This window comes from Coturnix japonica, chromosome 1 (assembly GCF_054131305.1).
Source record: "Coturnix japonica strain WE chromosome 1, WE-NBRP24, whole genome shotgun sequence".
Lineage (NCBI taxonomy): Eukaryota > Metazoa > Chordata > Aves > Galliformes > Phasianidae > Coturnix > Coturnix japonica.
Window position 1 is genome coordinate 161,458,034 of NC_140663.1, and position 27,426 is coordinate 161,485,459.

At 36.8% G+C, this 27,426-nt stretch overlaps 1 protein-coding gene across 2 annotated transcripts in view; it reads right to left on the bottom strand.

Annotated features, from left to right (window-relative positions):
* The window catches only part of TNFRSF19 (TNF receptor superfamily member 19), a 51,025-nt gene that overhangs the window by 8,607 nt on the left and 14,992 nt on the right, over window positions 1–27,426 (bottom strand). For both annotated transcript variants that reach the window (XM_015852085.3, XM_015852087.3), the window contains exons 4-5: window positions 20,491–20,669; window positions 18,428–18,513 (exon numbers count right to left, since the gene is read on the bottom strand). In XM_015852085.3, the coding sequence (XP_015707571.1) occupies window positions 18,428–18,513; window positions 20,491–20,669 (265 nt within the window). The remainder of the gene's footprint in view (window positions 1–18,427; window positions 18,514–20,490; window positions 20,670–27,426) is intronic.

Consider the following 27,426-nt stretch of genomic DNA (forward strand, 5'->3'; position numbering starts at 1 on the left):
TTAAGATACAAATGATCTTTTTAAAGTAAATTCTTTAACAACTTTTTAATCCCAATAGTTCACCTTTTTCAGTCTACTCTGAAAGCCACAATATTTGGCAGCTTCTTATGAGGAAAGGAACACAAATTTGAGTATTTATCCAACAGTAAACTTAAAAAGAAAAACAAACAAAAAACACATGGCGCATTTTATTATCTTATAAAAATATGTCACACTATCTATTTCCACCCAAAATTCTTTTGTTAAAACCTAAAGACCGTAATTTCCTAAGAAATAGTCCATAAAGTCATATGTGTACATTGGAAAACAGATGTCTGCCAAAGTATATTAGAATCACTAATTAAATTGTATGTAACTACAAATGCTTGTTATCCTAACTGCCTATAATAGTAGCAAGAAAGAACTTGCTTACTTACTGACTTAGTGCAATCAATGGGACTGTATTACTGAGGGATATTTTTCTCATGTAATTGTGCCGTTTCCTCTACACACATCAAACACTGGCACCAAAGCATTTAAAACACTCTATCACTTTGTTATAATGGTCAGATATTTTGCCAAAAATCCAGATCTTTTGAAAATGAACTTTGTTACATCCATTGTAAGACTGCAGACCAAAGAAAATATCAACTCCTCAGAATCCACATTGGACTGAGCAGGGCTTCTGGAGCAGTCCATTGAAGAACCATCAAGATGATGAAGGGACTGGAGCAACTCTCCTGTGAGGAGAAGCTAAGAGAGACGGGACTGCTAAAAACACTTGAAGGGAGGGTTGGCATGAAGATGCAGCCAGGCTCTCCTCAGTGGTGCCCAGTACCAGGACAACAGGCAATGGGCACAAACTGACATACAGAAGGTTCCCTCTGAAGACGAGGCAGCATTTTTGTGCAGGTGGCAGAGCGGCGAAGATCTCCTTGGAGATCAGAGCCACCTGTGTTAAGTCTTATTGCTTCTTTTCCAGACCCTCATTGGTGTTTAACATTACAGTCTTCTAGAAAGAAAACTTTTCACAGAGCCATGTTTGCTGGGTTTGGTGTGAAAATCACAGATTATATCAGATTTTCTTCTTTATCCATCTGCCTGAGTCCTCAGAAGGTTACAGAATAGTCAGGACAAGCATTTAAAAACATGAAAATAGAAAACAGAACGTCTTCAAACATTTCTCATGTCCATCTGCCTACATGCTTCAGTCTACCTACATGAAAGCACCAATCACTTCTTAGAAATTAACCTTCATAGTTAATAGAAAAAAAAAAAAAAAGGATTGCTATTTCTGAAAGGATGAACAGAACAAATCACTGGACATATGGCTGCGGTACTTTTGACTTTCTTCCTTTGCTCACAGAACAAACCTATTTGCAAAAGGTAACAACGTATTAGATTTTGTTCTGGGAAACTGCATATGGTCCACATTTCTTTAAGTTTCATCAGCAGCATCCAAACTGGAAATACGACTTAATTTTAAATTGGGATGGCAAAAAAAAAAAAAAAAAAAAAAAAAAAAAAAAGAGATTTATTTGAGTCTGGCTACTTAAGATTTATTTTGCTGATTTTTTTCTTTTTTTTTTCTTTTTTTTTTTCTTTTTTTTTTTTTTTTTTTTTACTTAAGAAAGCAATTTTCAGTTCCTGAGAATGTCTACCACTCGTCTTCACCTTCAAAGAACTTTTTAGAATTGCTGCTGTGAGTGGCCCATTGTACTTCAGCTCTAATTATAATGATAGTGATCTTCCCTGCAGAGACCAACATTTTAGAAGTGGATTGCTATTGTAAAAGCAGCCCGTTGGGCATTGTTGAACTTTGCTTTCAGTGTTACTCAGATATGTCTGCATTTTCATAAACTCTCACTTTTCAGGCTCACAGACTTTATGGTCCCCCCTTTAGCAAAGCAAGGAGGTGCACTTTGAGCTTGTACTTACATCTGTTACATGACTAACTTTAAATACACAATTAAACACTGAATTGGACAGAATACATTAAGAAAGGAGGGAGGTGGTGAGTAATTTTACAATTCTTGAAAGCATATGCATATTGTGCATTAAAAAAACAACAAAAATGTGTTTTATTTGAGAAACAGATTTAATGTTCTGTTTAGTTTCAACATATTCTGAAAATGTGCTTGTGCTAAAAAATAATTAGCCAAGATACCAAGCTGCCTCCTGCATAATTTTGAGGAGTAAGCTAAATTATGTACACTGCCCTTAATTAAGGAATAGCACTTTGTAATGTCAGTGTGTGCAAAGATGTGGTTCTCAAAAGCAAATGAAGTTTTTGCTAAGCCAAGATGGTTAAATAGCAATAGCTCTGCTATTACTGAACATACAAATCCCAACTGTATCACTATAAAGTCTGCCAGAAAACAGAACAGCTGAATTTTCAGCCAGTTGTACCAGCTAAGCAGAGTCTGGGCAAGATGTAAGGATACTTCCTTTATTATTTATTTCATACTCATCTTCTTAGATTTTTTTCCTTAGAACTATGACCAGTTACAGCCACCGCTGAAATCAGTACGCCAGGAAAAATAACAGTTCTGTGGTAGATTAACCAACTGGAAACAGAACTTGGAGCACTTTACATTCCTTCCATGGGTACAGTACATGGTTGCTGAAGTTGAGGATGATAAAACATGGAATTTTATGTCTGGGTTTTCTCTAGAAAGTGCTATTAACACATCAGATCAATATTAAGCTAGAGAAGGCTTACTCATTAAAACACAGCTACTCCAAACTCCACTGAAATAGCATTCATATGATAACATGCTAACGAAGTGCCATCTTTTACAATCAGGACTGAAAATAAAATACAAAAGTAAAATAAAATGTGATTTAATTCCTGGAATACTGACATTTTTTTAATCTAGAAAGAAGAAAGGAGCATTTGCCTATTATAAAAAGCATTTGTTCACTACGTTTACATGTTCAGATTGATTCAAGTTAGTGTATCAATCTCAGTTTGACAAGAATTAAGGGCTCAGACATACCCTCAAGTTACAACAACTTAACAAGCTATTGCCTGTCAGTGGAACTGCAGCAGCTATCAGTATGACTGCTCTTGACCCATGGAAACACAAAGTAGCGTGATGTGACACTCCTACATTCTGGATAAAGTCTGAATGATGTTTATGTTCATGTAGAAAGAAAAAAGTAATGGCTTTACCTAGTATAACACCCAGCTGCCCAACAAGAAAATAATGCATTATGTATAAACATATGAATGTAGGCAGTACAGGTATTACATGTATTATTTGTATATATACATAAAATCCATCTAATATATATCGCTGTGCATTAACATCAATGGAAAGTAAGATGTCCTGAGTGTATTCTTGAGTTTTCACAAGAGAGGATATTGCCTCCCTTCTCCAGATCTTTCATGTAAGAGGAAAGGACCTTTATTAAACCGTACTGCTGCAGACCATGGTAAACACTGGAGAGAGAAAATCTCCTAACAGCTGTAAAAGGACGGCCATTTGCGTGCATGGCCTACGCCCAAAAGTGCCTTGTGTCAAGCCACATCTTTCAAATGTGCAGCAACTGCTGACATGAAAGCCTTTAGTTTCCAAGTTTGTTCCCTACAATTATTTTTTTGTTTCATTTTGCTGTTCCTATTTCCTTTAATAAACGTACCAAGCAGCCTTAGGGGGGAAAATGACTGTTCAAGTGTTTATCCTTTGTTTGGAAATCCTGCAAAATGTGCTTAAAAATTTAAATATTGGAACTTGATATATTCGTTTCCAAGCTCATTTCTGTTGCACTGTGTATTTTAAGAACTCCAATTGTTGACAAGTTTTTATGACTAAAATGGCAGAAAATTACACTCTGTATGTGAATTCAAAATACGGTACTGGATATATGCTGCTTTGTCTATAAGGCACAGTCAAATTCTAAGACAGGTTTTTATTTTAGTAATTAATAGGTGTTAATTTTTGGTCCTACTGTGGTAACCTAAATTGAAATGATACATAGGCACACAAGGAACCTTGTTTTGTACATAAATTTTCACACAGAGAAACATGTTGCCCAAGGAGGTTGTGGATGCCCCATCCCTGGAGGCATTCAAGGCCAGGCTGGATGTGGCTCTGGGCAGCCTGGGCTGGTGGTTGGTGACCCTGCACATGGCAAGGGCCATTGAAACTGGATGATCATCGTGGTCCTTTTCAACCCAGGCCATTCTATGATTCTATGATTCTGTGATAAAACTTTCAACTTTGAGAACTGTTGGCCATTCAGAATAGACTATGTGAGAATAAACTCTCAAGTAACCTGGAAAAAAAAATCCGGCTTTTGCTTCTGGCAGCTTTGCATCCTTGGCAGCTGAAGATATCTAATATCTATTTTGCTATGAATTCCATTTCTTTTCAACTTTACACAAGTGTTCCCATGTATTAAATCAGTAACACAATAATGTCTGTGTCAGAACACATAAGTTTGTCAAGCACAGTAGAAAACTTTCCTACTTCATTTCTAATGTGCCCAATTAATCCAATTCTTTTCCAGAGATGTACTGGGAACAAGAACGCGGTGTTTTAGAATTCAAATCTAACTACATTAAGCCAGTGCCTACGCTAATCTTTATCTTCCCTCATAGAAATCTAAAGTGATTAATAACAACCGTTTTAAAAAATTTCCTTCTCCTGTCATAATGGAAAACAAGGGAGTTTTGCTGCTTTTGGGTAACTTCTTAATGTCTCTAATGTACCTGAAATGAGCCAATAGTGAACTTCAAAAAATCTGTTTGAATTCCATGTTACCATAAATTTTGATACTTGAGAGTAAACAGAGGAAAAGCCGCTCCACCGAAATCACAGTAATGACAAGTGCAGCAGAGCTCATAGTTTGTAGGTGCATAAAATCCTGATAAATTATATTTGCTATATAAGAAAACATCCTGCTCACAAATTCCACTTGTAGTGGTGTGAGTACCATTGATTACATGACCGAGTGTGCAAAACATAGGATGGAAGCTTTCTCTTTCTGTGGAATAATCAAATTTTCTATTATAGATATATATTCCTATATTCTTAGATTACAGTCTATGTGCTTTCTCAGAAAATCCTGCTGCTAAAATACTTACTTAATCCTAAGAAAATACGAGTAGATGGTGACAAAGCTGTCAATGTAAATGTAAAGTCATTTCAGAGTGTCAGAATGGGATGGACTTCTTGAAACATACCATTCTCTTCTTACTCATTCAAAAAGTTTAGAGAACTGGCTCTCAGTTCCAGAATGCTTATGAAAGTCATTGTCTACATAAGCAAACCAAGATTATGTGCTGTCTACAGAAACAGTATTTTCAAATGGGCAACTACTGTCATTACATGATTCCTGAAACAGTTGACAAAGACTAGTTAAACAACAATTGCATGCATGTTTGTATGTAGAAACAATGAATGCATCCGAATTAGAAGACACAAGTGCCAACATTTTCAAATAACCTCATTTAATCTAAAAAGTCAACGCATATATAAAAGAGGCACTAAAGTATTCTAACACTCATTTTCAAGAGTGACAAAGAACATACTTTAGCACAGGCCATAAATATATAAAATTAAGCCTTGAATTCTGTAATTGTTAAATCTAAAGTCCCAGTTTGAGAGTCTGGAGCTCTGGATTAGACACACATCTCACACAGCATGAAGAAAAAGTTAAACAGAGAATAGATTCTGAAACGGCCATCACACTAAGTAACGTGGTGCCTAATGTCACCAAGCTTAGCCTACAAGTAAGGAAATCCAGAGAAGGATTAGCTACATTTATCTTCTTACTCAGTGGCAGAGAAAGGTTTCCATCATAGAATCACCAAGGTTGGAAAAGACCTCCAAGATCATCTAGACCAACCATCCTCCTACCATCAATATTTCCCACAAAACCATGCCCCTCAGTGCAACACCTAAATGTTTCTTGAACATCTCCAGGGATGAAGACTCAATCGCCTCCCTGGGCAGCCTGTTCCAGCGCTTTACCATTCTTTCAGGCCATTCTTTCTCATTCTACCACTAGGTAAGTAGGAGAGGAGGCTGACTCCCACCTCACCACAACCTCCTTCAGGTTGTTGTAGAGAGTGACAAGGTCTCCCCTGAGCCTCCTCTTCTACAGACGGAACAATCCCAGTTGCTCAGCTGCTCCTCTTAAGAATTGTGCTCCAGGGCCTTGAAGCCTTTCTTGTAGTGAGAGGCTGAGTAGAGTGGAACCATCACCTCCCTGCTCCTTCTGACAATATAATTTCTGACACCATCCAGGATGCCATTGGCTTCCTTGGCCACCTAAGCACATGGCTGGCTCATGTTCAGCCAAGCATCAACAAACAGCCCCAGATCCATTTCTTCCATACAGTCTTCAAGCCACTCTGCCCCAAACCTATAGTGTTGCATGGGGTTGTTGTGGCCAAAGTGCAGGACGCAGCCATGACTGGCTGCTGGCTGGATTTAACTCAGTTCACCATCACTCTCTGGGACCAGCCCTCTACCAGTTCTTTACCCAGCAAAGAGTGTACCTGTCTGAGACATGGGCTGCCAGCTTCTTCAGGAAAATATTCTCTTAAAACTTCTGAAAATAAAGATCTGTGATTTTACTTTAAAATAAAACTAAGAGGACGGGGGAAAAGTCAAAGAAGGCTTGTAACCTTTTCCAAATGCAGTTTCTGGAAGAGGAAGTAATGGTGCAGTTTCTCCTTTCAAGTAAAAGCTTAAGAACCCTTTTCTAAGACACACAAGATTGAAGTTCAGCTCCATCCTCTACAGCCTCCACAGAGTACGTTTCAGTAACTAAGTTATAAATTGTTGTGATTAAAACTTTTTTTCATCTTTCCAACAGAATTCGGTCAGTTGTAAAACTTCAGGAGACGTAGTCAGCACCTCTCTTAGTGTAGCCAACAGCCATGAGAAATGTATTTGTGGAATGTAAGAAAGCTAAGCAAACCATAGTCAGGTAAGCGAACCAATTATGTTTATCCCATTTATAATTACATTAGAGTATCAGTAGTTTAGAATAAGTGATCAAGGCAAAGCAACTAAATCTTATTTTTCATTTTCATTCTTTAAAAAACACCACTACCAGCTATTTCCATGTATTGGTGGGGAAAATATGTTTTTACTGTGGAAAACTGAATGTTTAAATAATTAAGACTGTTTCATAACCCTTGTACACAACTGGGATGAATTACGATTCTAAATTACAGTGGAAGTTAAGAGCTGCAGGACCAACACTGTTGGTATTTTCTAACTTTTTTTTATGATCAATTTTGCAACCTTCAGATTAAAAAATTCAGTGTATGTGATGTGAAAGACATGGCATTAAATATAATTTTTTGTAATTTCATAACATAAACCCTAAACACCCTTAGAAGCTGGATGTTCATCACCATCTTCTTTTAATGCTGCATATATCAAAGTAAATTTCATTGTTTACTGCAATGAAAGTTACCTATTGTGCAACATTATGCATGCACACGAATACTACAGTACAGATGAAAAAGATGTAGCTTTGAAGTCTGAAATAATAATAGCTTATATAAAGCAGTTTTAATTTACCACTTAAAGCTTTGAGGATAAAGCAAAGCGATACAGAACAAAAGGCTGCTGTGTATAAGCTCCTAACTTTGCTATTTTACGTAATCTGAGATACAACTTCTCCTTTCTTTAATAGAATTCAGAAGGAATTAGTCAAAGAACACAGAAGATACACTGAAAGATTATCTTCTTAGAAAGGTCAACCTCTATTGGATTCATCTGATCAAAGCAAACATCTGTACCTCAGTGGGTCACCCGAGAGCTCTCTGCAGTTTGGTGATGATGGCAAAGTTTATTAGGAAGGAATGAAAAAAAAATTTTTAATCTAAAAAACTCTATTTTTCCTCCTTAAAAAAAATAAAAATAAAAATAAAAATAAAAATAAAAATAAAAATAAAAATAAAAATAAAAATAAAAATAAAAATAAAAATAAAAATAAAAATAGAGGGGTAAGAGGGACATCAGGCATAAGGAAGCTGGACAATGTTTATTTCATCTAACCTGACACCAGCAACTCACTGAAATAAACTGTAACTTGGGAAGTGTAAAGACAAAGTCAGAGCTGCTCTCTTCAGTGTCTCTTCATAAAACACAGCTAGAAATAGAAATCTCCAGATAAGTGTTTTTGTTGGTTTTTTTTTCGTTTCTTTTTTTTTTTTTTCCTGAAAAAACTTTGTGGGATCACAGGCTTGAAAGACTACTTCACGTTAGTTATAGAAGCTTAACTTATCTTGCTTTCCTGAACTCTTGAGGTACTTAACTCTTTCCATTGATTATCAGTGGAAGACGGGGCTGACAAGTTCAGTGTTAAGCTTGAACATTTATACGCCTAAATGAGGGTTCACAAGTTCCATCCTAAACCTCCACAAACACATAAGTAAAAATATATGTACATTCAATAGCATGCACATATAATTTAAGTTCATACATGTATACTTATATTATGTATACACACGCACACACACAAACTACTAGACTCAAATGAAACATCATTAATACTGGTGAATGCAACCTTTTATTTAAAAAAAGAGATTATCTTTTCCAGAAATAGTCATGGTCTGTATCTCAGAAAAAGGCACAAGTCACTGCCCAAAATAACATGTAGGATTGACTCTGATCATTGTAAAAGAGCTGGTTGGCAGGGCACTGCTTCAGCAGAAGTGAATTAGTAAAAACGAGACTTGTGCAAGGCCTATCACTAGAATGATTAAAGGGAAGTAGGGAAATGCTGGAATCATACCAGTGATCAGTGGGAACGCTAGGTCTTTCCAGCTAATCAGATGTTACTTGATAATGAATCATCATTGATAAGGTCCTTAGTGCATCACTCTATTCTAAGGCTACTGCATCTTACTCTATTTCCAATACATTCTAGTCCTCCGAGCCACTGATTTCTTCTGGATACTTCAGTGCTGTTACACTTCCTGATGATTTTCTTGATAGGTGGTTGGCAAATATTGAAAGTTGCAGCCTACATGGATTCCCTGCTCTCTACTGTTTTTATTCATTTCTTTTTATTTTACTTTCATTTCTTTTTAACATAGGAAGAACACAGCCCATATATTTTTGAGCCAAGTAATGTAGCCAATAGTGTCTATCAGCATAAAGAATAAAAATATCACAACACACTATCAAACATTTCTTTAGGAGTATTTTATGTTCATGTCAGTCACAGTTTTGAGGCTTTGTAGCAATCAGCTTGTATTTATATGGAAGGCACCAAAGCTCAATGCTGTTGGATTGGTATTAATGCAAGAATTTCCAGAATTAGTTGAGTCATTTTATGAGAGAAAATGAAGCTAATATTTTCAGTTAGAATATAGCTTAAAAGCACAATATTAAAGGAATATATTTAAAGTAATCTTATACTTCTGTAATTAGAATATAACAAAAAATCCAACAGAAAGTTACTGGAAAGGTGTGATTATTTTCAAACTATTTTCAAACACACAAAAAAAGCAAAATTTAAAATAAAAAAGTATTTTTCACTTTTTCCACAATGCATACAAAAAAATCTGATTAACAAAAATGGCCAAGATGAATCAGAACTCTGTAAATTCACTCTATGCAATGAACAGACAATCACATTCAGCTATTGCGAGACTGGACTAAAAGACTAGCCACATTGTACACACATTAAACAAAAAACAAGTAGTACTTATTCAGTGCAGGTCAACGATTAGCCTCTTCTCTGTAACTCAGGAATTTCAAGTTCACTTTAATCTAGAGTAATTGAGCTAACCAGCTCTTACATTAAAAAGTAATGATTAGGTTAAATTTCTTGCAGACATTCTGTACCTAAAACAAACATTCAGTGTGCCTCTGGCAAAGAAGGATACTAATTATAGGATTGACTCATAAGATGAAAGGTTGCACAAGTTACTACTAGAAACAAAAGTATGGTAAACTGGTTTGAAAAAACATATTGAAATTCTCATACTCTGCTGTTAAGATGAGAATTTTGTTTTGTAACTGTACTTAACATTGTCAAGAAACAAAACTAAATATGATTACAATCTGCTTGTTATTTTATTTGAATGTTAGAAGTGAATACTACAACTACAAAGGTCTTCATCCTATACACTAAATATTGTTTTTTTAACCTAAGAAAGAAATGAGAACTCTACAACAAATTTTTACTCTGCAAAAACATGCAGAACTAAATACTTTGGTCACTCTCAATTTTCTTTTATTATTATGTACTTAAAATGCATATTTCAAGGATTCACTGTGTTATCAGGCAATGAATCTCTAACTTCACTCTTCACCAGCAATACTTCAGTCCCTGATTTAAAAAGAATCATGAAAGAAACTCATCAAGGCTCCAGACATCTGTGGGGAGGGACACACAAGTTCAAAAGAAGTTTTGTGTTTCAAAATGAAACTTCCACTGGGATTAACAGATAGAGTTACCATCTGTGAGTTAGAACAAGGATAGGAAAATCTGAGATTCTGCTCTGCATGTTAACATATATTGATTCAATATAACTATAGTGCAAGATGAGCAGCATATCTGTAAGCTTTTATTAATACTTACCTGAGTTTGTGATGTGAATTAACGAAGTAATAGAACGTAATTATTTTTAAATGTCACCTTGTGATTTTAATCTCAAGTTATATATTTTTCATCATGCAGTAAGAAATGAGGTATTGTCAAACAGAGTACATTGGAACTTTGCGTTCTTAAGTACATTAATACGTGCTTCAGTAGATAACATTGGATTATATTTGATTAGTTAAATTCTTATGCTAAAATTAGAAAGGCAGTATGTTTCGGAGCAATCCAGCTTGGTCAAATACCACTTTAACTTGACAGCATCCACTTAAAACATTACTGAATTTTGATCATACTTTATAAGTTGCATTTTCAGAGATTATGGACAGTTTATCAAAACAACATTCCACTCCTAATTTATTCTTCTATTTCCATTTGTATAATGAAAGCCATTCATATCACATCTAATCATTCTGGAAATCATTTTAAAACTATGTTTCTAATAGCTTCCTAAGTAGGTACTGCTGATAGTAACCGAGATTATATAGAGACTTTTTTATTTAAGAATATTTCAGTCTTTGTTGTCCAGGTTTCCACATTTCCTTCCACAACTGTAACAAACAGGTATTTCTCAAGATGCTTGGAAATTGTTTTTAAAAATGTTGCTTTCCTCTCAATAGATTTTCTACTGTTAAAGAATATAGCGGAAGCTTATGTTACAGTCCTCTCAGTGAGGGCTCCCTCTTCACTATTAGGTCATCCATTGGAATAACAACAGCAAATTCCTTCTCTAAGGCCTCTGTTGCCCTGTCAGGATGGACAGATATTGGCCATTGGGTTTAAGAGTTTTTAAAAGGTATAATAAATGATGAAGCTACTGTGTAAATTGTGTTCAGTTAGAAGAACAGACTGAAGAAGATAATTCTAACATTATGTTTCTTGCGAAATGGTATCTTTAAAATATGATGTGTGCGATACTCCTTGACTCTACAAATCTGAAATTATATTATAGCAGCCAGGAAAAAACCCAACAGTTGTCACTCCTATAGATAACGGGCAACGCTATCAGAACATTTCAGTATGCTTCAAATAGTTAATTATTAAAAGCAATTAAAGAAATTTTCTGTTAGCAGAAACATTATCTTAAATACACTGCAGACACTCCTGTATCCAGTGTTTGCAGAAAGTGTTCAGGTTCATCCATATTATGGTTATGAACTGAATTTCTTTAATTGGGATAAAGAATCAAATTCAATTAAAAATATGTATTTGGAATGAAGGTAAATGGTGAATAGAAATGAGGGAAACTTCTATTTCTGCCCAGATATCTTTCTATCTGTAATACTTATTTAATGATAAGCAGCTACATAACAGAATGCTTCTATAGACACAGGCACAGAAAATAAAGTTACTAACAATATGATTTAGAAAAAAACAGGTTAGGATTGCATGAGGAGAGGGAGAGGGAGAGGGAGAGGGAGAGGGAGAGGGAGAGGGAGAGGGAGAGGGAGAGGGAGAGGGAGAGGAAAAAAACCAACACATTATCTAAACCAGGCAAGGGGAATTTGGGAAAGTGATAAAGCCATGTAATGAATCTATATTTCCCACTCTGTTTCAGAATGATTAAAACTGATTTTAGCAGCAATGCCCCTTTTACTAAAGAAAGGAAGAATCTGCCTCCTCTTTGTTTGCAACTTTCTTTTTCAGGAGGAAAACCCAGCAGGCAAACTGACTTTGAAATAGGAAAAAGAGCTGTTTGGTTGTGTGTGAATCTTTCCCCAGTGGGTCAGAACCTCTGCAAATATCAGTGCCAAGAAAATGGATGCATTTAGGCTTTTTAGGTTATTTGTTTTGATCTACAATGAGTGAAAGAAACAACACTGCAATAAAAATTTGTAAGACACAAATAGCAATTCTCATCCTTCTGAAACACCTAGTAAAATTCCTTTCAGACTTGCTGAAGATAAGTCACTCTATCATCAGGTCACATATGGAAAATATCAGAAAGACTTATTGCTTTTTTTTTTTTTTTTTTAATGTACAATTCAGTTGTAAGATAATGGAAAGCTAATGGCTTTCTAATAGAACAGTACTGATATTTGTAAGCTAGTGATGCTATTACTTTTACTTAAAATAGCAGTCAGTTCTTATAACTTCTGTAAAAGGTTTATGCAGTGTTCCAGCTGCTCACTGTCACAGTGTCCAACATGGATGAGAATTTCATCCTGTACTCAGCCCTAGTGAGGCCACATCCCAAGTATTGTGTTCAGTTTGGGGCTCCTCATTACAAGAAAGATATTGAGGCCCTGGAACGTGTCCAGAGAAGGGCAATGAAACTGGTGAGGGGTCTGGAGCACAAGTCTTATGAGGAGCGGCTGAGGGAGCTGGGTTTGTTTAGCCTAGAGGAGAGAAGGCTCAACTTTCGGAAGGGAGGTTGTGATGAGGAGGGGTTTGGCCTCTTCTCCCAGGCAACAAACAGGACCCGAGGAAATGGCCGCAAGTTGTACCAGAGGAGGTTTCAATTAGACATAAGGAAAACCTTTTTCTCTCAGAGAGTAGTCAGGCACTGGAATGGCTGCCAAGGGAGGTGGTGGAGCCGCCACCCCTGGCAGTGTTCTAGAAGAGGGGCTACGAGATATGGTTTAGTGGTTTGCTGTAGCTATGGTAATAGGAGGACGGTTGGACACAATGATCTTGTAGGTCCTTTCCAACCTTGTCATTCTATGATTCTGTGATTCGAAGATTATGAGGTTATGAGATGCTAAGGTGTGATACCAAATCAGAAAGATATTGAAATAAGATGGACATACATGTAGAAAAAGAACCTAATAATCAAGATCAGTTTCACTTATTATATATTTTCAGCTGCTAATTGTTTTTCATGCACATTATAATGCCTGCCCCAAAGACAGCTCTGTATTAGCAAAATATTGTTTGTTTTATTAAGTAACAAAATAAAAGTTAAAGTAATGGATGGCAAAACACTATGTGGAGTCTTACAGCTTTCAATTCACAAATTTATGTAAACAGAAAAAGAGAATATTAAGAGAAACTTAAATTCAGTTAGGAATGAAGGAGATTTAATGCAGAACAGAAGAGCACTGCAAAACTGCTCTCAAGCTTAATGATAAATACAGCATTTTAGGGGGAAAAAAAAAAAAAGCAAAGAATCAGCAAAAACAAACAATAATCCCAGCAAAGTTTAGAGAATGTTTTTTGTTTTGTTTTGTTTTTTCCCTTTTTTCACTGAAGTATTTTGGAGAACACACACATAGCCAGCAAACTTTCAGCCACCTCTATTACTTTTTGTCAAGTATTCTATCACCATCCTGCAGACTGAAATTTCTAGCTTTTTCAGGCAACAGAAGAGTAAGAACCCTGAACTTCAGGATAATGAACTTCTAGCTATTTAAGGCATTACTGCATGAGATCCCCTGAGAAACTGTCCTTAGGGACAAAGGAATGGAACAGAGCTGGCATCAATTTAAGGATGCCTTTCTGATAGCACAAGAGCTCTCCATTTCCCAGCATTAGAAACTGAGTAGAGGAGGCAGAAAACTGGCATGGCTGAACAAGGACCTTCAGGTCAAACTGAATGATAAGAAGGAAAAGTACAGGCAGTGAAAGCAAGGGTGAGTGGCCTGGGAAGAAAAGAGACAGTCAAAAGAGAGTGTATCCCCTCTGAAATAAGTGAGATCTGGCTTCAACAGACACGGGGAAGGCAGAGGTAATCAACATGTTCTTTACATCAGTGAGGGTGTGCAGGAGGTGACTGTCCCCCTCTGCACCATCTTTGCAAGGCTCCATCTGCTTCTAAGTCTGAGGCCTCCAGCATAAGAAAGATGCAGAACTAGTGGAGTGTATTGAAAGGAGAGCCACAAACACAGAGTGCTGGAGCATTTCTCATAAAGAAAGGGGAGATGTTATTGATGCCTTTCAGTTCTTCAGGGGAGCCAATAAGCAGGAGGGAGTCTGACATTTTACACGGGTAAATAGTGATAGGAAAAGGGAGTACAGCTTTAAGTCGAAAGAGGGGAAATTTAGGTGAGATGTTAGGAAGACATCCTTACCCAGAAATACCTCATCCCTGGAGGCACTCAAGGCCAGGTTGGATGGGGCCCTGGGCAGCTTGATCTGGTGCTTATAACCCAGCGTACAAAAGGAGGGTTATAACTATGTATGTTGCTATGAAGCAACTACTCACTTCCACGGAAACTACAACAGATACAAATAGCAAAATAACACTATTTGACAGAGCAAATTCTGAGCTACAAAACACTGTTTTCAGCAGGGTCACCACCATTAGCTAACCATTTTTGCCCGCAACAAAGAAGAGCCTGCATGCCATGCTCATAAAAATATGCATGGCCCTATGGAATGTGGCATTCACATTGCCGTCACTGCATACATATTCTGCAAGCATCAATGAATGACCATGGGTGCAATTTATCCTACGTGGAAGAATTTAATTACACACCTTTGCTTCATATGTACTTCCATGTCAGATGCCATTCTGTTAGATGGCACATTCTGCTGCTGTCTGCCACATGGCAACAGCATGTAAAGAAATACTGGTGGGAAGGTTCAGCCTCTACTGCCATACCACCAACATCTGCCTCTGAAATTGTGAGCCAACATAATAAAACAGGAGGCAGTACTTTCAGAGCAGTGCTCATAGATGATCTTTAAGATGCCTTCCAACATAAGCCATTATACGACACTATGAAATCGCTGTTATATTTGAATAAGCTGTCATTGAAATGAATATAAAATGTAGCTCATGACATAAACATGTTTACATCTTTTTGTCATGTTGTTTCAAATGCACATGATGTTACCATCAAACTGTAGATATTTCCCTGCTGTGATTTATTCAACAAAACATTACTGCCTCGTTGATGCAAATGATGCATTTACTTCCTGTAATACGTAGAAACCAGTTTCCCAAGCTCCATATGGAATAGAATCCTACCCCTGCTCTCTAATCTTCCCAATGCTCCTTGTTTTATGCCACGAAGAAGAAAGCAGAAGAAATCATGATGTTGATCTGACTTGGGTAGAACATACTGTGCTTTTTTGTTGTTGTTGTTTTAACATTAGACTATAAGGGGTGCTACTGTGATGCTGGCTTTGCTATAAATCACTTCTAGAGTCTGAACTTTAACTTAATCTCCTGAATTATTCCAGTTTGTTTGCACAACCAAATAATGTATTTGCACACAGCTGGAGTAGGCCACTGACTGTAGACTGGCCCAGAACAGAAGAGTAACATGAAAGCAGTAGGAACCAGTTTTTGCAGAGTTCAAAAAATTTTACAGGTTCTTCTACTCATTAGAAGGCTTATTGTGAGCCTAGAGAAGTCAGGTGATATTCAGAGGCATTTCTATACTTTGAATTGAACAATACAACAGGAAACACTTGTAGGAATAGCTGACATAGCCAAGCTGATCAAAACTGAAGCAATTCAATTATTTCATCTGCTATCGTCATGTGGCCAAAAAACAAGTATGGTTTATTACATTTTTTACTTATTTGCTAATACAGCCTAGAAGAAAACACAGTACTTGCTCGAAGAAAGCAATGAGATCTTTGACAAATCTCCTGCTCCTTACCCCAGCCCTTTTGAACATTCATTTGTGCCAGAACAAATACTTTGGTATTAACAAACTCATCAGATTACAAAATATCCTTAATAAAGTAGTTGTTTTTAATACCATGGCGAGATCCACAATCTAGCTTACTGAACAGTTTCATAAGCAGTTTCAGAGCAGTCACTAGGGTAGCATAGCACTGGTCTAGACCGTCAGAAGAAAGAATTCCACAAGCCTGAATTGTTGCTGAGAGAAAAAATAATCCATCATCAAATCTGGACATCACTCTTTGCTGAACAGATCAGTTTGGGACAAGCTATGCTATCTTCCATTTCAGAAATTACATCTATGATTAACTGGGTTTTCACTCTAGTTCCTAGTTCATATTATTCCTTTTCTGTCATTCAATAGAAACTTAATATCCACAGCTGAAAGAAATGACTTCAGTTAAGAAAGTGAACATAAGCAGTCATTTAAAAAATATGCTTTCATTTCTAATGTTTAGATGCTTCCCATATGTATAGGATTGGTATTTTCAGTTTATTTATCTGAACTAAGCAAAAATATAACTACAACATGGTGTATTTAAATTTCTGGCATCATAAGACGCAAAAGTTATTGTCTCCCCTTGTAAGTTTAGACAAAGGTGATAGCAGTTCTCCTGGCCTCTGATACTCTCTTTACTTGTTCATTTTAGAATCCTTTCAACCTTGCCTTTAGCAATTCACAAACTCATTTTTTTTCTGAGTAAATATTTAAACCAGATCTGTTTAAAAATGTCTACAGAAAGAAAGAAGATAAAAGCAAGCATTTAGATTTATAGCCAACTGGGTAATAATCAACAGCTAGTGGTGCTGAAAGGACTTCATCCGTGTCTCAGCTTTAACAGGAACCTTTAGTCCAGGCACGGGGCTGTGAGCCTTTGTGTCCTTTTGGTAACATTCTTAAGCAAATAAAAAATTTGCCACACACCTCAGTGGACAATTAATTCATTGAAACAAGACATTTAAACTTTTCCTTTTCATCTGCAATATAAGAGTTTGCTGCACTAATATTTGTCTTTCTGTTTCATAGTGGAAAGAAAGAAGATAAGAAGAGAATTAGAACATAGCCTGCTATAATTGAGAGCTTGCCCCATGCACCTAGTCGTTTGTCTCCTTTTAACTTCAATTAATGCAAACCTATATTTTTAAGCTATCAAAATGTATTAATTAGTGAAATAAACTGCAAGCATTTTCAGCATTAGGTTTCAAAAACTGACTTTCACACACTGTTACTTATACTTTCTTGTAGAAGCACAGTTTCTATTTAGGCTTAAAACTGAGATATTTCCCCCTTGTGATGTTAAGTAAAATTCTCATAAGCAGGTTTCAATTCATTCTGACCACTCTAGGCATAACTTTCTAGGCTGAGGATGGAAGATACACTTTCTTAAACTGAGATATCTTATGTTAGAGACCCGAGGAACCAATAGACAAATTCTTAATTGAAGTCTTCTGAGAACAACAATGAAATATTGTAATTTCACTTCATGGTAGGATTTCAGTTTATAAAGATTGTGGTACTTGTTTTGTATTCATGCACGTACAATGTGATGCATTTCAGAAACCTGACAACTCATGCTTTCTATAAAGAATTGCTTCTGTTTGGAAGAGAGGAAGGCTCACAAAACATAATGGTTACAGAAAGTTACACAAGTAAACCCAACTTTTGCCACAATGTTATGCTGAAGTAGTTTTATTTTTCATATTATAAAGCAGATGATAATAAATGCAACGAGAAAAATCTACTCCTTTTAATGAATTAGGAACTCAGTGACACATAGACCATCAATAATCTTAGAAAAAAGTATTAAAAAGCTGCTGTTACAAAATAAGGTGACTTTCATTTCAAAAAGATTCATATCCTCTTATTGGCCAAAAACAAAGAGAGAAACTGCGTACCTGTTTCCCTCTAAATGCATATAACACTACTAAATTTATGTATACCATTCCCCCTTGCTATTATCTTAGAAGTTATTTTAAAGATATCAATGAATAATCCTTTCTGCATATCACAAACTTTTATTCAGTAATTAAAACTGGAATCGACTATGTAGTAGGACAGAGGACTGTTTATCCTCCAGTGATATAGCTTAGTAATAACAGAGCTGGATCTGCTCAAAAGTATTCACAAAACAATTTACTAACAAAAAAAGAGAAATGAGTCATTCAAAGAATTCTTCACTAACATCATCAACATTTTTGTTTGTTTGTTTGTTTGTTTTTTGCCAGACTTTCAGCTTAAACATTCTAAAACTAAAAGTTAATTTTACACAGGAAGTGAGGAACACTTACAGTGGGGTTCGTAGGGAGGAGGAGGATCACCACAGGGAACACACTCCATGTCTTGAAAGCCTCCAAGCTTGGTTTTCCGATAAAAACTAGAAAATACAACAGTATTTCATAGTGACAAAATCTTTCTCGGAGAAGTTTGAATGATGTCATACTCTTGTACAAAGAACTTATCTAAAATACCTTCCTAATCAAGTAGGTCTGGCTTTTTTTCAACCACAGTATTAACCTAGGAAAATGTTGCAGCACATTAAGAAAAAAGTATTTACTTTTGTTTAACTAGTAACATAAAAATTCCTTTAAAATATGAAAACTCTATCAGCTAAACCAAACAGCTTTCCAGTCACTCAAGAAACTTCAACACCAACAACATGAATAGAAACAGACTCACAGGCACTAAAACTGGAGGTGCCAATGTGATCATTCACTCTGAATGAAATCTGTTAAAATCTGTTTGTAGCTGACACAGCTACTGAATGATTCTGAAGCTGAGAGATAGAAAATGACACTTCGGAAACCAGTGCAAAACAGACACCACCATGTTTTATGAGAAATATTAGCTAAACCTTTAGTTTGGTCAGCTGTATATTATATGCACATCCATTCTCTTAGGCCATATCTAAATTGATGGGTAGAGTATCTAAGTGGCTCCATGGGTAAGGTCCAGACTCAGTGACTCCTCTACCCATGTTTCCAAATCTACTACTAGTAAAAGCACGTTGTGTTAACAGCTGCTATCTCAACATGTATCCAAACACATGGATCTAGAGCAGAACACTTACAAGCAAGCATAATTTAGGTTTACTCCTAAATCATGGTTTACTCTGGATTCCTTTTTCCTTCCTTTTCCATCTTACAAAAATACAGCTAATATTATTTACATCATAAGAAAACTGTCTCCTGTTTCACAGCCAAACAAGTCCTACAATACAAATGTATTAATGTACAATATGTACATAATCAATTATTTGACTTTAGAACTTTTCAGATGTCATTGTCAGTAGAATTTAATCTTAAACTGTGACTTAAACTAATACCAGTCACCAAAGCTTTATTAATTACTTTTTAAATGAAAAGGCCTCACTTCTGTCTTGAGAGGAATAATACGAGGAGCTTCAACAACCCTCAGGTAATTGTTAGCTGCTTTGAAAATAAGTAAATATAACAACTGAATTGTAATGTGTGTCTGCATCTATATATCTGAAATACATATCCTGAAATTATAAAACCTGCTACAATTACAAATCAGTTCTCATAACCTACACCTACCGGTTAAACTACCAACTGATAGCTCAAAAAGGCATGAAATGTCTTTTAACAAATTCATTGGAAATACTGATAACAGTGGAACTTGGTCACAAAGTAAGGAAAAATCTTTTAGAGACCTTGCAACTAAATTCTATAAAAGGAGACCAGTAACAAAGCCCTAGGGTGACCAGATCAAACAAACAAAGCACAGCTCCTGACTTACACCATAGCTGTTTGATTACGTATGCCTCCACACTTATAATTTGTTCCAAAATATTTCCTTTAGATACATTATTAATGATATTTTAGTTATGATCATACTCTATGAATTTACCAAAATAGGAAATGAAATTCAGGAGCATGAACCAAAATCGCTACTCTAGTCCTGAAAATATGCATGTATGAGAGCTATTATACGTTGACGCAAGGAGAGGAGAAAAAAAGCAGCCAAATAATGTGATTGGTCTTCAAGAAGGTAAATATCTCTGATATAACAAACTAAACATTTTGGAACAACGAAGGAACTCCCAAGTAACAACATTTGGAAATATTTCACTCAGGCACTGCACAGACAGTTCTCTAATAAATCAAGTAGGTGTTTATTAGGCTATTTTGATAGTTGAAAATTAAGACAGCAATTCTGAAATTAGCCACTTGGATGACACCAAAAGTTACTGGCAAAGCCAAGATTAGAACTCGGGTCCTTCGTACGTATGTAAAGGATCTATCCAGACATTCATCTGGAAAATATCATCAGTCAATGCTAATGCAAATAAGCCTTGAATTAGTTCAAGTCTCATCTTCAGAAATGGCCTTACCCCGGTAAACAGTCTCCACATAGCGCATTGCTGGTGGCAGAACAGTTGGCCTTCTGAAAACGGTTAACTAGCGCACAATCCAGACAAGGCTTGCACTTCTGAAAGCCCCAGTCTTCCTTGAATCTGTTTGGCCTGCAAGTCATGCACTGTGCATCCTCCCCGTATCCAAAGCCGCATTCCTGTAGGGATTAACAAGCAACAGTAAGCTATTCAGTTACTGAAAGCGTGAACAAGAAGAGAATGCTGGGATAAAATGAAGACCTGGTATAATTATTACTGAGAGTAGTCTTTCTAGAGACAAAAGGAATCCATTCAGCAAGTTCAAATGTGTCTTCCACTGCTAATAATCTCCCTTACTTCTATAAGTAATACTTAGTCAACCACTTTATTCAAGAAACCACTGTGTATTTGAATGATAAAGGGCTTCGAGGACTCCCACAGTTTCATTATTACTAGCTTATGGTAGAATTATTGAGCTGTCTGTTTTTTAATTAGGTCAGTCATGTGAAAGTGCAGAAACTGGGACAAGTGAAGTATAAAGGCACTTACTCAGTTACAAATACAGCAAAGAAGCACTTTGATATTAAGGTTCATAGTTAAGGTGAACAAAGTTAATTGCTGAATAGAGTGTACTGATCTTCAAAGGCTTAGAAATTCTGTTACCAAATAAAACAGAGCTAGTTAATGACCACTGGCTAGACACAAAACGTTGCTTAGCCATTACGAATTTCAGAAACTCAACCCACTCTAGTTCTAACAGTTCTTAACCTGTCAGAAAAAAATAATAGCTCTGGGGATCAGAGGGATGCATAATATTTGACTACATAGGGAATACTGTTATGGCTGGTGATTCAGCAATTTCAAGAAATCCTCTCCATTCATTTGGAAAAGGACACGTAATACAACTGATTGGCAGCAAAGAGAAACAATATACCAAACAAGCCATAATACTTTGGTGACTGTGTTCTGCAAACTAATTATCTGGAACTATCAATATATTTCATTTTTTTCTGACACTTTTTTTTTTTTTTTTTTAAAGAGTTATATGAAGTCACTAGTTGTTGCTTACTTTTCCCATCTGAGTATCCCATTGATATTTGCAGTAATTTGACTAAATGCATTAGTGACACAACACAAAGGCAAAAAAGATGAAACAAATTGTCAGAAAGGACTTATGGGGATGGAAATAGATAGGAAAGACAGCATGAGGACCTCTTTCTTCAGGGTGCAGTCTTAGTGGAAGTATAGAGCAAATTCACAACAGGAAAACTACAGGACTCCTTCAACTGGGGCAACTTTACATAAGGTTTCCACCAGTTTCCTCCACAAAGATTCTGTGTTCCATGCACACAAATGACTTTTCCCAGACTCCCATCTAAGCAAGCTGCTGTAAATGGCCTTGAACGTCACCAATGCACACAGGATATTCCATAACTTTATTTTGAGAACATTTATGAAACTTGATCTGTGATGGATTTAGCCAATATGTGCCTTTAGTGCCTCAGATTTGCAATGACATGGTTAAGTATCAGAAAGAAATAACCTCTTAGGATGCATTTTACTGGATGCTTTAAGAATTTTCTAATTTTCTTTATGTATTTTCTTATTCATATAAAGTACCGCATGCTCCTCCTCTAACATATTGCCCATAAGAATGGCAGTATGCAAATGCAGATACAAATACTGCATTTTTTTAAAAGTTGGTTTCAGCCACAAAATGTTTTCATACCATTTAATTCGTAGCCAGTTGGTTTCTGCTAGGAATCAATGTCAAAATGAAACAGAACTGCTAGAATCACCAGTACATTGTCTAAAAATGTCTCACTGTATTCAATTTCATTAATGCAATTGCAAGATTTCATACAAAGGCACAATTACCACTGAGGACTAGAACCAGACTAACTTCTGTTACAACATTTTGCTTATCCTAACTCCAAATAAAAGTTTTCATTGACTGTCATTATTCCTTACCAACATTCCTTCTACTCTATGTTCTTTCTGTTTAGAAGATCCAAGTAGCAGTGTTACATAATACACAATGCAGCTCAGACAAACTTTATATGCTTGGATCTTTTGATAAATAATTTGAAAATGGTCCTTCCCAAGTCCTAGAAATTTTGAAATATAAACTTAGATTAGCTTGATTATAGGTGTTCCTTTCCAGACTACCTTTGAAGTTTCCAATTAAAAAGAAGCAAACACCATGAAAACACTTAAACACTTCTAACTCATTAACCCAAAGTATTCAAGTTTCGGTAAGTTGTTTCTAGATCTAACAGAACTGCTTTGCTATAGTTAGATACATGGACAAATCTTAAAGATCTTTTTTACCTTGGAGTGGTTTACCATTAAACAGTAGAAAAGGCGGATGCAAAATGAAGAAAACTTCTGCCCAGGGGATTTAGCATCTCCACTCTTTTCAAAGATGACTTCTAAGTCTTTGCCAGGAATTCAGCAGATGCGATCCGTAACAACTACAACTTTATGAATGTGCTTTTTATGTTCGCATAATATTTGAGGTAGTTAACTGCCTGGCAGGTGCAAATAAATATTTAAGCTTGTAATCCAGGCAAAACTTCAAAGAAATCTGTACTCATAATTAATTGCATTCCCTAAACTGAACGATACTATTTAGACGATGGATTCAAGCCTTTTGAATTTTTGGGTTTTATAATTTATCAGTCCCACAAAGAGAGAAACAACTGACTTTTCATCTTTTGTCAGTACACGTGCAAAACTGATGTGCATCAGTTTTCTTAGCGCTGTATTTACAAAGTTGGCAAGTTACGTGACTGATGAGAGCTGAATAGTTCTCAGCACCCCCCATCCCTTCTACTGTCTCACCCGTGCTCAAAAATAAGTGCTTATCTCCTGTGGTAGTCCACCTCAGGATTACAGATAAGAGGAAAAGCTTATAATCACCATTAGTTGGATTTCAAACAAACAAACAAAAAAAAAAAAAAAAAGCAGGTAAACACACACTATATTTGTATCTATTTTTTTTAAGCAGGCTGTGAAGAACACTTAGCTCACTTTTTCCTTTCCATTTCCCCCTTACAGCACTGCCATCAATGATAGCAGGTAACAGGAATGAAAAATTTCTCTCAAATAACACACAGTACAAGCTAAGAAAAGAGAAATACTAATTTAGAAATCTGCAGCAAAATTCACTGAAAACTCAAAATTCAAATAAACTTTAGCTTTATGGATAACTATGAAACCTTCACTGTCACAGTAATTTGGCATCTCATCACATTCAATACATGGATCCCCAGAAGAACCTTGTTCAGATGGCTCCTAAGCATCTCTAGCTGGATAAAGAACTAAACCCATAACTTAGTTTAAATTAAAACATATCAAATACACATAAAATAGGCACTTGAAAATATTGCATTGGCAGTTTAAAACTCTTCATTTCAGTATATACTACCCATGCACTGCCTCAGACAGAAGAGCCAAAAGTGTAGTAGACTATAAAGGGTAATGGAACTATGTGGTGTGGTTCTTCCTTAGAAGTTGAGTGCAGCATGGAAAGTAACTGAACAGCGACTTAGAGTCTTTGAACTAAAATTACTTCAAATTTCATTTAAAAATTCTTTCAGGCATTATGAAAATTGTAATTTGCCAGTACTTTTTACAGTTTTTTCCCCTTATTTCCAGTGTTATCCTCAACCTAAATCCTTAAATTGTACAACACTAAGAGGATGCACTTGGTCCATCATGACTAAATGAACACTTGGATATTCTCAAAAAAAAAGGAAGGCCTTTCAGGTACTAAGACATGAAGAAGTCAGGTCACACAACAGGCTGCAGCATTACATTGTGGCTGGGATCTGCCTCATCTACAATTGTGTAATCAGATGCATCTGCCAACAGAAGACACAGAGCAGGACAGGATGCAACAGTGCACTGCAAATGTGAGATTTAGTTCCTGTGGCAAAGTTAGCGTCAGAAAAGATTCACACCCATTAAGATTTGACATGCCTACATGCATCTGCTCCAGCATCCAAGAGACTGATCCTGGAACGCATTAGCCTCTACTGTACTGAGGGATGGCAGGCTTCTTCACAAGCAGCCCTCTAGCTTTAAAGTTATGCTGTCACTGCTGAATACAGCAGCAGTTGCCCTCAGTAACTTCACCAGGACAATGTCAGACATAGCAGCACGCCATTTTCTTTATAAGGACTGTTATATTCACAAGTACATGTAAACAGTACCTTTCTGATTAATTCATAATTCCTTTTCTGAGCTATGATGAAAGTCCCCCTTACCATCATCAAATACCTAGCACAAGGAGGTAACCTATGATGCAAAGAATAGCCCTGCATCAACAGCCTTCAAGGTGCCACTGCCCACAAAGGCAACAGCCTGCTAGTGATGGTATTTATCATCACGTATTTGGTGACAATATTGGCTTAATTTTCTCCCTTTCATCTATGCTCTTTGTTCCTTGTAGTACATTGTCCTTAACCACCAACACGACTAAGTGTGAGGCTAAACTGTAAATCTGATCATGAGACAGACTGTGATCAGTTCAGTGATCTGTTTTCTAGTAAATCCTAAAGATGAACTGTGCTGACACAAATATATGTCCAGGCAGTTCACTGTAAGAAAAAAACACTGCTAAAATTGTCACCTCAATGTTTCTGAACTACAGCCTCAGGTGTGACCTACTGACAAGATCACATTCACAGAATGACCTGGGTTGAAAAGGACCACAATGGTCGCCAGCCACCAGACCAGGCTGCCCAGAGCCACATCCAGCCTGGCCTTGAATGCTTTCAGGGATGGGGCATCCACAGCTTCCTTGGGCAACCTGTTCCAGTGCATCACCACCCTCTGCGTGAAAAACTTCCTCCTATTAATCTAACCTAAACCTCCCCTGTCTCATTTTAAAACCATTCCCCCTTGTCCTATCACTATCCACTCTCATAAACAGCTGTTCCCCTTCCTGTTTATATGCTCCCTTCATATACTAAAAGGTCACAATGAGGTCTCCCTGAAGCCTTCTCCAAGCTAAACAAGCCCAGTTCCCTCAACCTTGCTTCATAGGAGAGGTGTTCTAGCCCTCTGATCATCTTAGTGCCCCTCTGCTCCTGCTCCAAGAGCTCCATATCCTGATGAGGGTCCCAGCCCTGGATGCAGCACTGCAGATGGAGCCTCACAAGAACTGAGTAGAGGGAGGACAACTACCTCCCTCTCCCTGCTGGCCACCCCTTTTTTAATGCAGCCCAGAACACGGTTGGCCTTCTCAAGCCTGTCCAGGTCACTCTGGATGGCTTCTCGATTTGCAGCTAAAATTCTGAGTTACATATAAGCTTTACGAGACTGAGATATGGATTACCTTTCATATAGAAGTAAAGAAAAGAAATACATAAGAGCAACAGAGAGTTACTGAAACATGTAAGCAAAGTATGGTGAGAAGACTGGAAAGAATTAAGCTTCTCGCTTCTGAATGGGCACATTTTCAAGAAATGGTTGTGTCTTAGTGCAAACTAAACAATCTCTATTTGTTTTTTCTATGCTAACTGAGATTTACTGAAATTTGAGTTGTGTGTAAGGTTTGATTTACACTGGTAGGATAGGATAAAAAAGGCTCTGTCAGATCTGAGGTCACTTACAGAACGAAAGATACTAAAGTGGTTACTTAACTCCACGATGCTTTAATAAACTTTTAATAAACTGAAAATTTTTTTAGGAAAATGATGATTTCACTTCTTTCCATGTCAACCTGAAATAATTCATAGAACAACAAATATGGCTTACTTATGATTGTAACAAGTTAAAAGTGCTTGCTGGACAAAAGCGAACAACGGATTCCAGTTGTAAGATAATCACAGCATCGTAGAATAGTTTGGGCTGGAAAGGGACTTAAATCCTACTCAGTTACAAACCCCCCCACCACAGGCAGGGTTACATCCCACTACATCATGTTGCCCAAGACCCAATCTAACCTGGCCCTGAACACCTCCAGGAATGGGGCACCCACATCTTTTCTGGGCATCCTGTGCCAGTGAAGCATTTGAAGAGCTGCTGCTACTTGAGAACTAGAGGCCTGCAATCCTGACCTCAGTAACAGGGAAAGTTATGAAACAAATCACCTTGGGTGGGATCACATGGCATGTGGATGATGTCCAGGGAATCAGGCCTAGCCAGCACATGTTCACAAAAGGCAGGTCATGCTTGACCTTTCCAACCTTCTGATTCTATGAAGCAGATCTAGTGGTTGGTAGGGAGTCAAAAAGAGAAATTTGAAAGGTATTTTCTTATTTTAAAGAAACAATCACTTTAAAAACATTCCTGAAAAAGAAAATCCTGCTAAAAACAAAATAATAAAAGCTGAAAAGAGTAGGTTAGCTGCAGCATGACTCAGAACCACAGAATACCCTTGGTTGGAAGGGAACCACAAGGATCACTGGGTTCAACTCCTCACTCCATGCAGGATGATCCAACATTTGAACCCTCTGTCTGAGAGTGCTATCTAAATGCTTCTTGAACTCCAGAAGCTTGGGGCTGTGACCACTGACCTGGGCAGCTTATTTTAGTACCCAACTACTCCCTGGGGAAGAACTTTTTCCTAAGCCCCAGCCTAAACCTCCCCGATGCAGCTCCATGTCATTTAAAAATTTAGATCCAGAAACAATTACATGAAATAAACTGGGTTTAACGTTTGTGTGTGTGCTGCGCTGTTCTGTTTTATAAACTTCTTTCACATATGAAGTATACTTGAAGTTGCTTATCTATTACAAACAGGAATGTTAATCCAACACACCAAGTACAAATTTTCAACTAGAATTAAACACTGTTCAACCAAACGCTTCTCACATTACCCCAGGGAGGTGAATTTATTCTTTACAGGCCAATGTGTAAAATAAAAAAAAGTGACAGTATTTCTCAATTTAGAAAGGTGTTAGGAAATGCTTATATGCTGTAGCA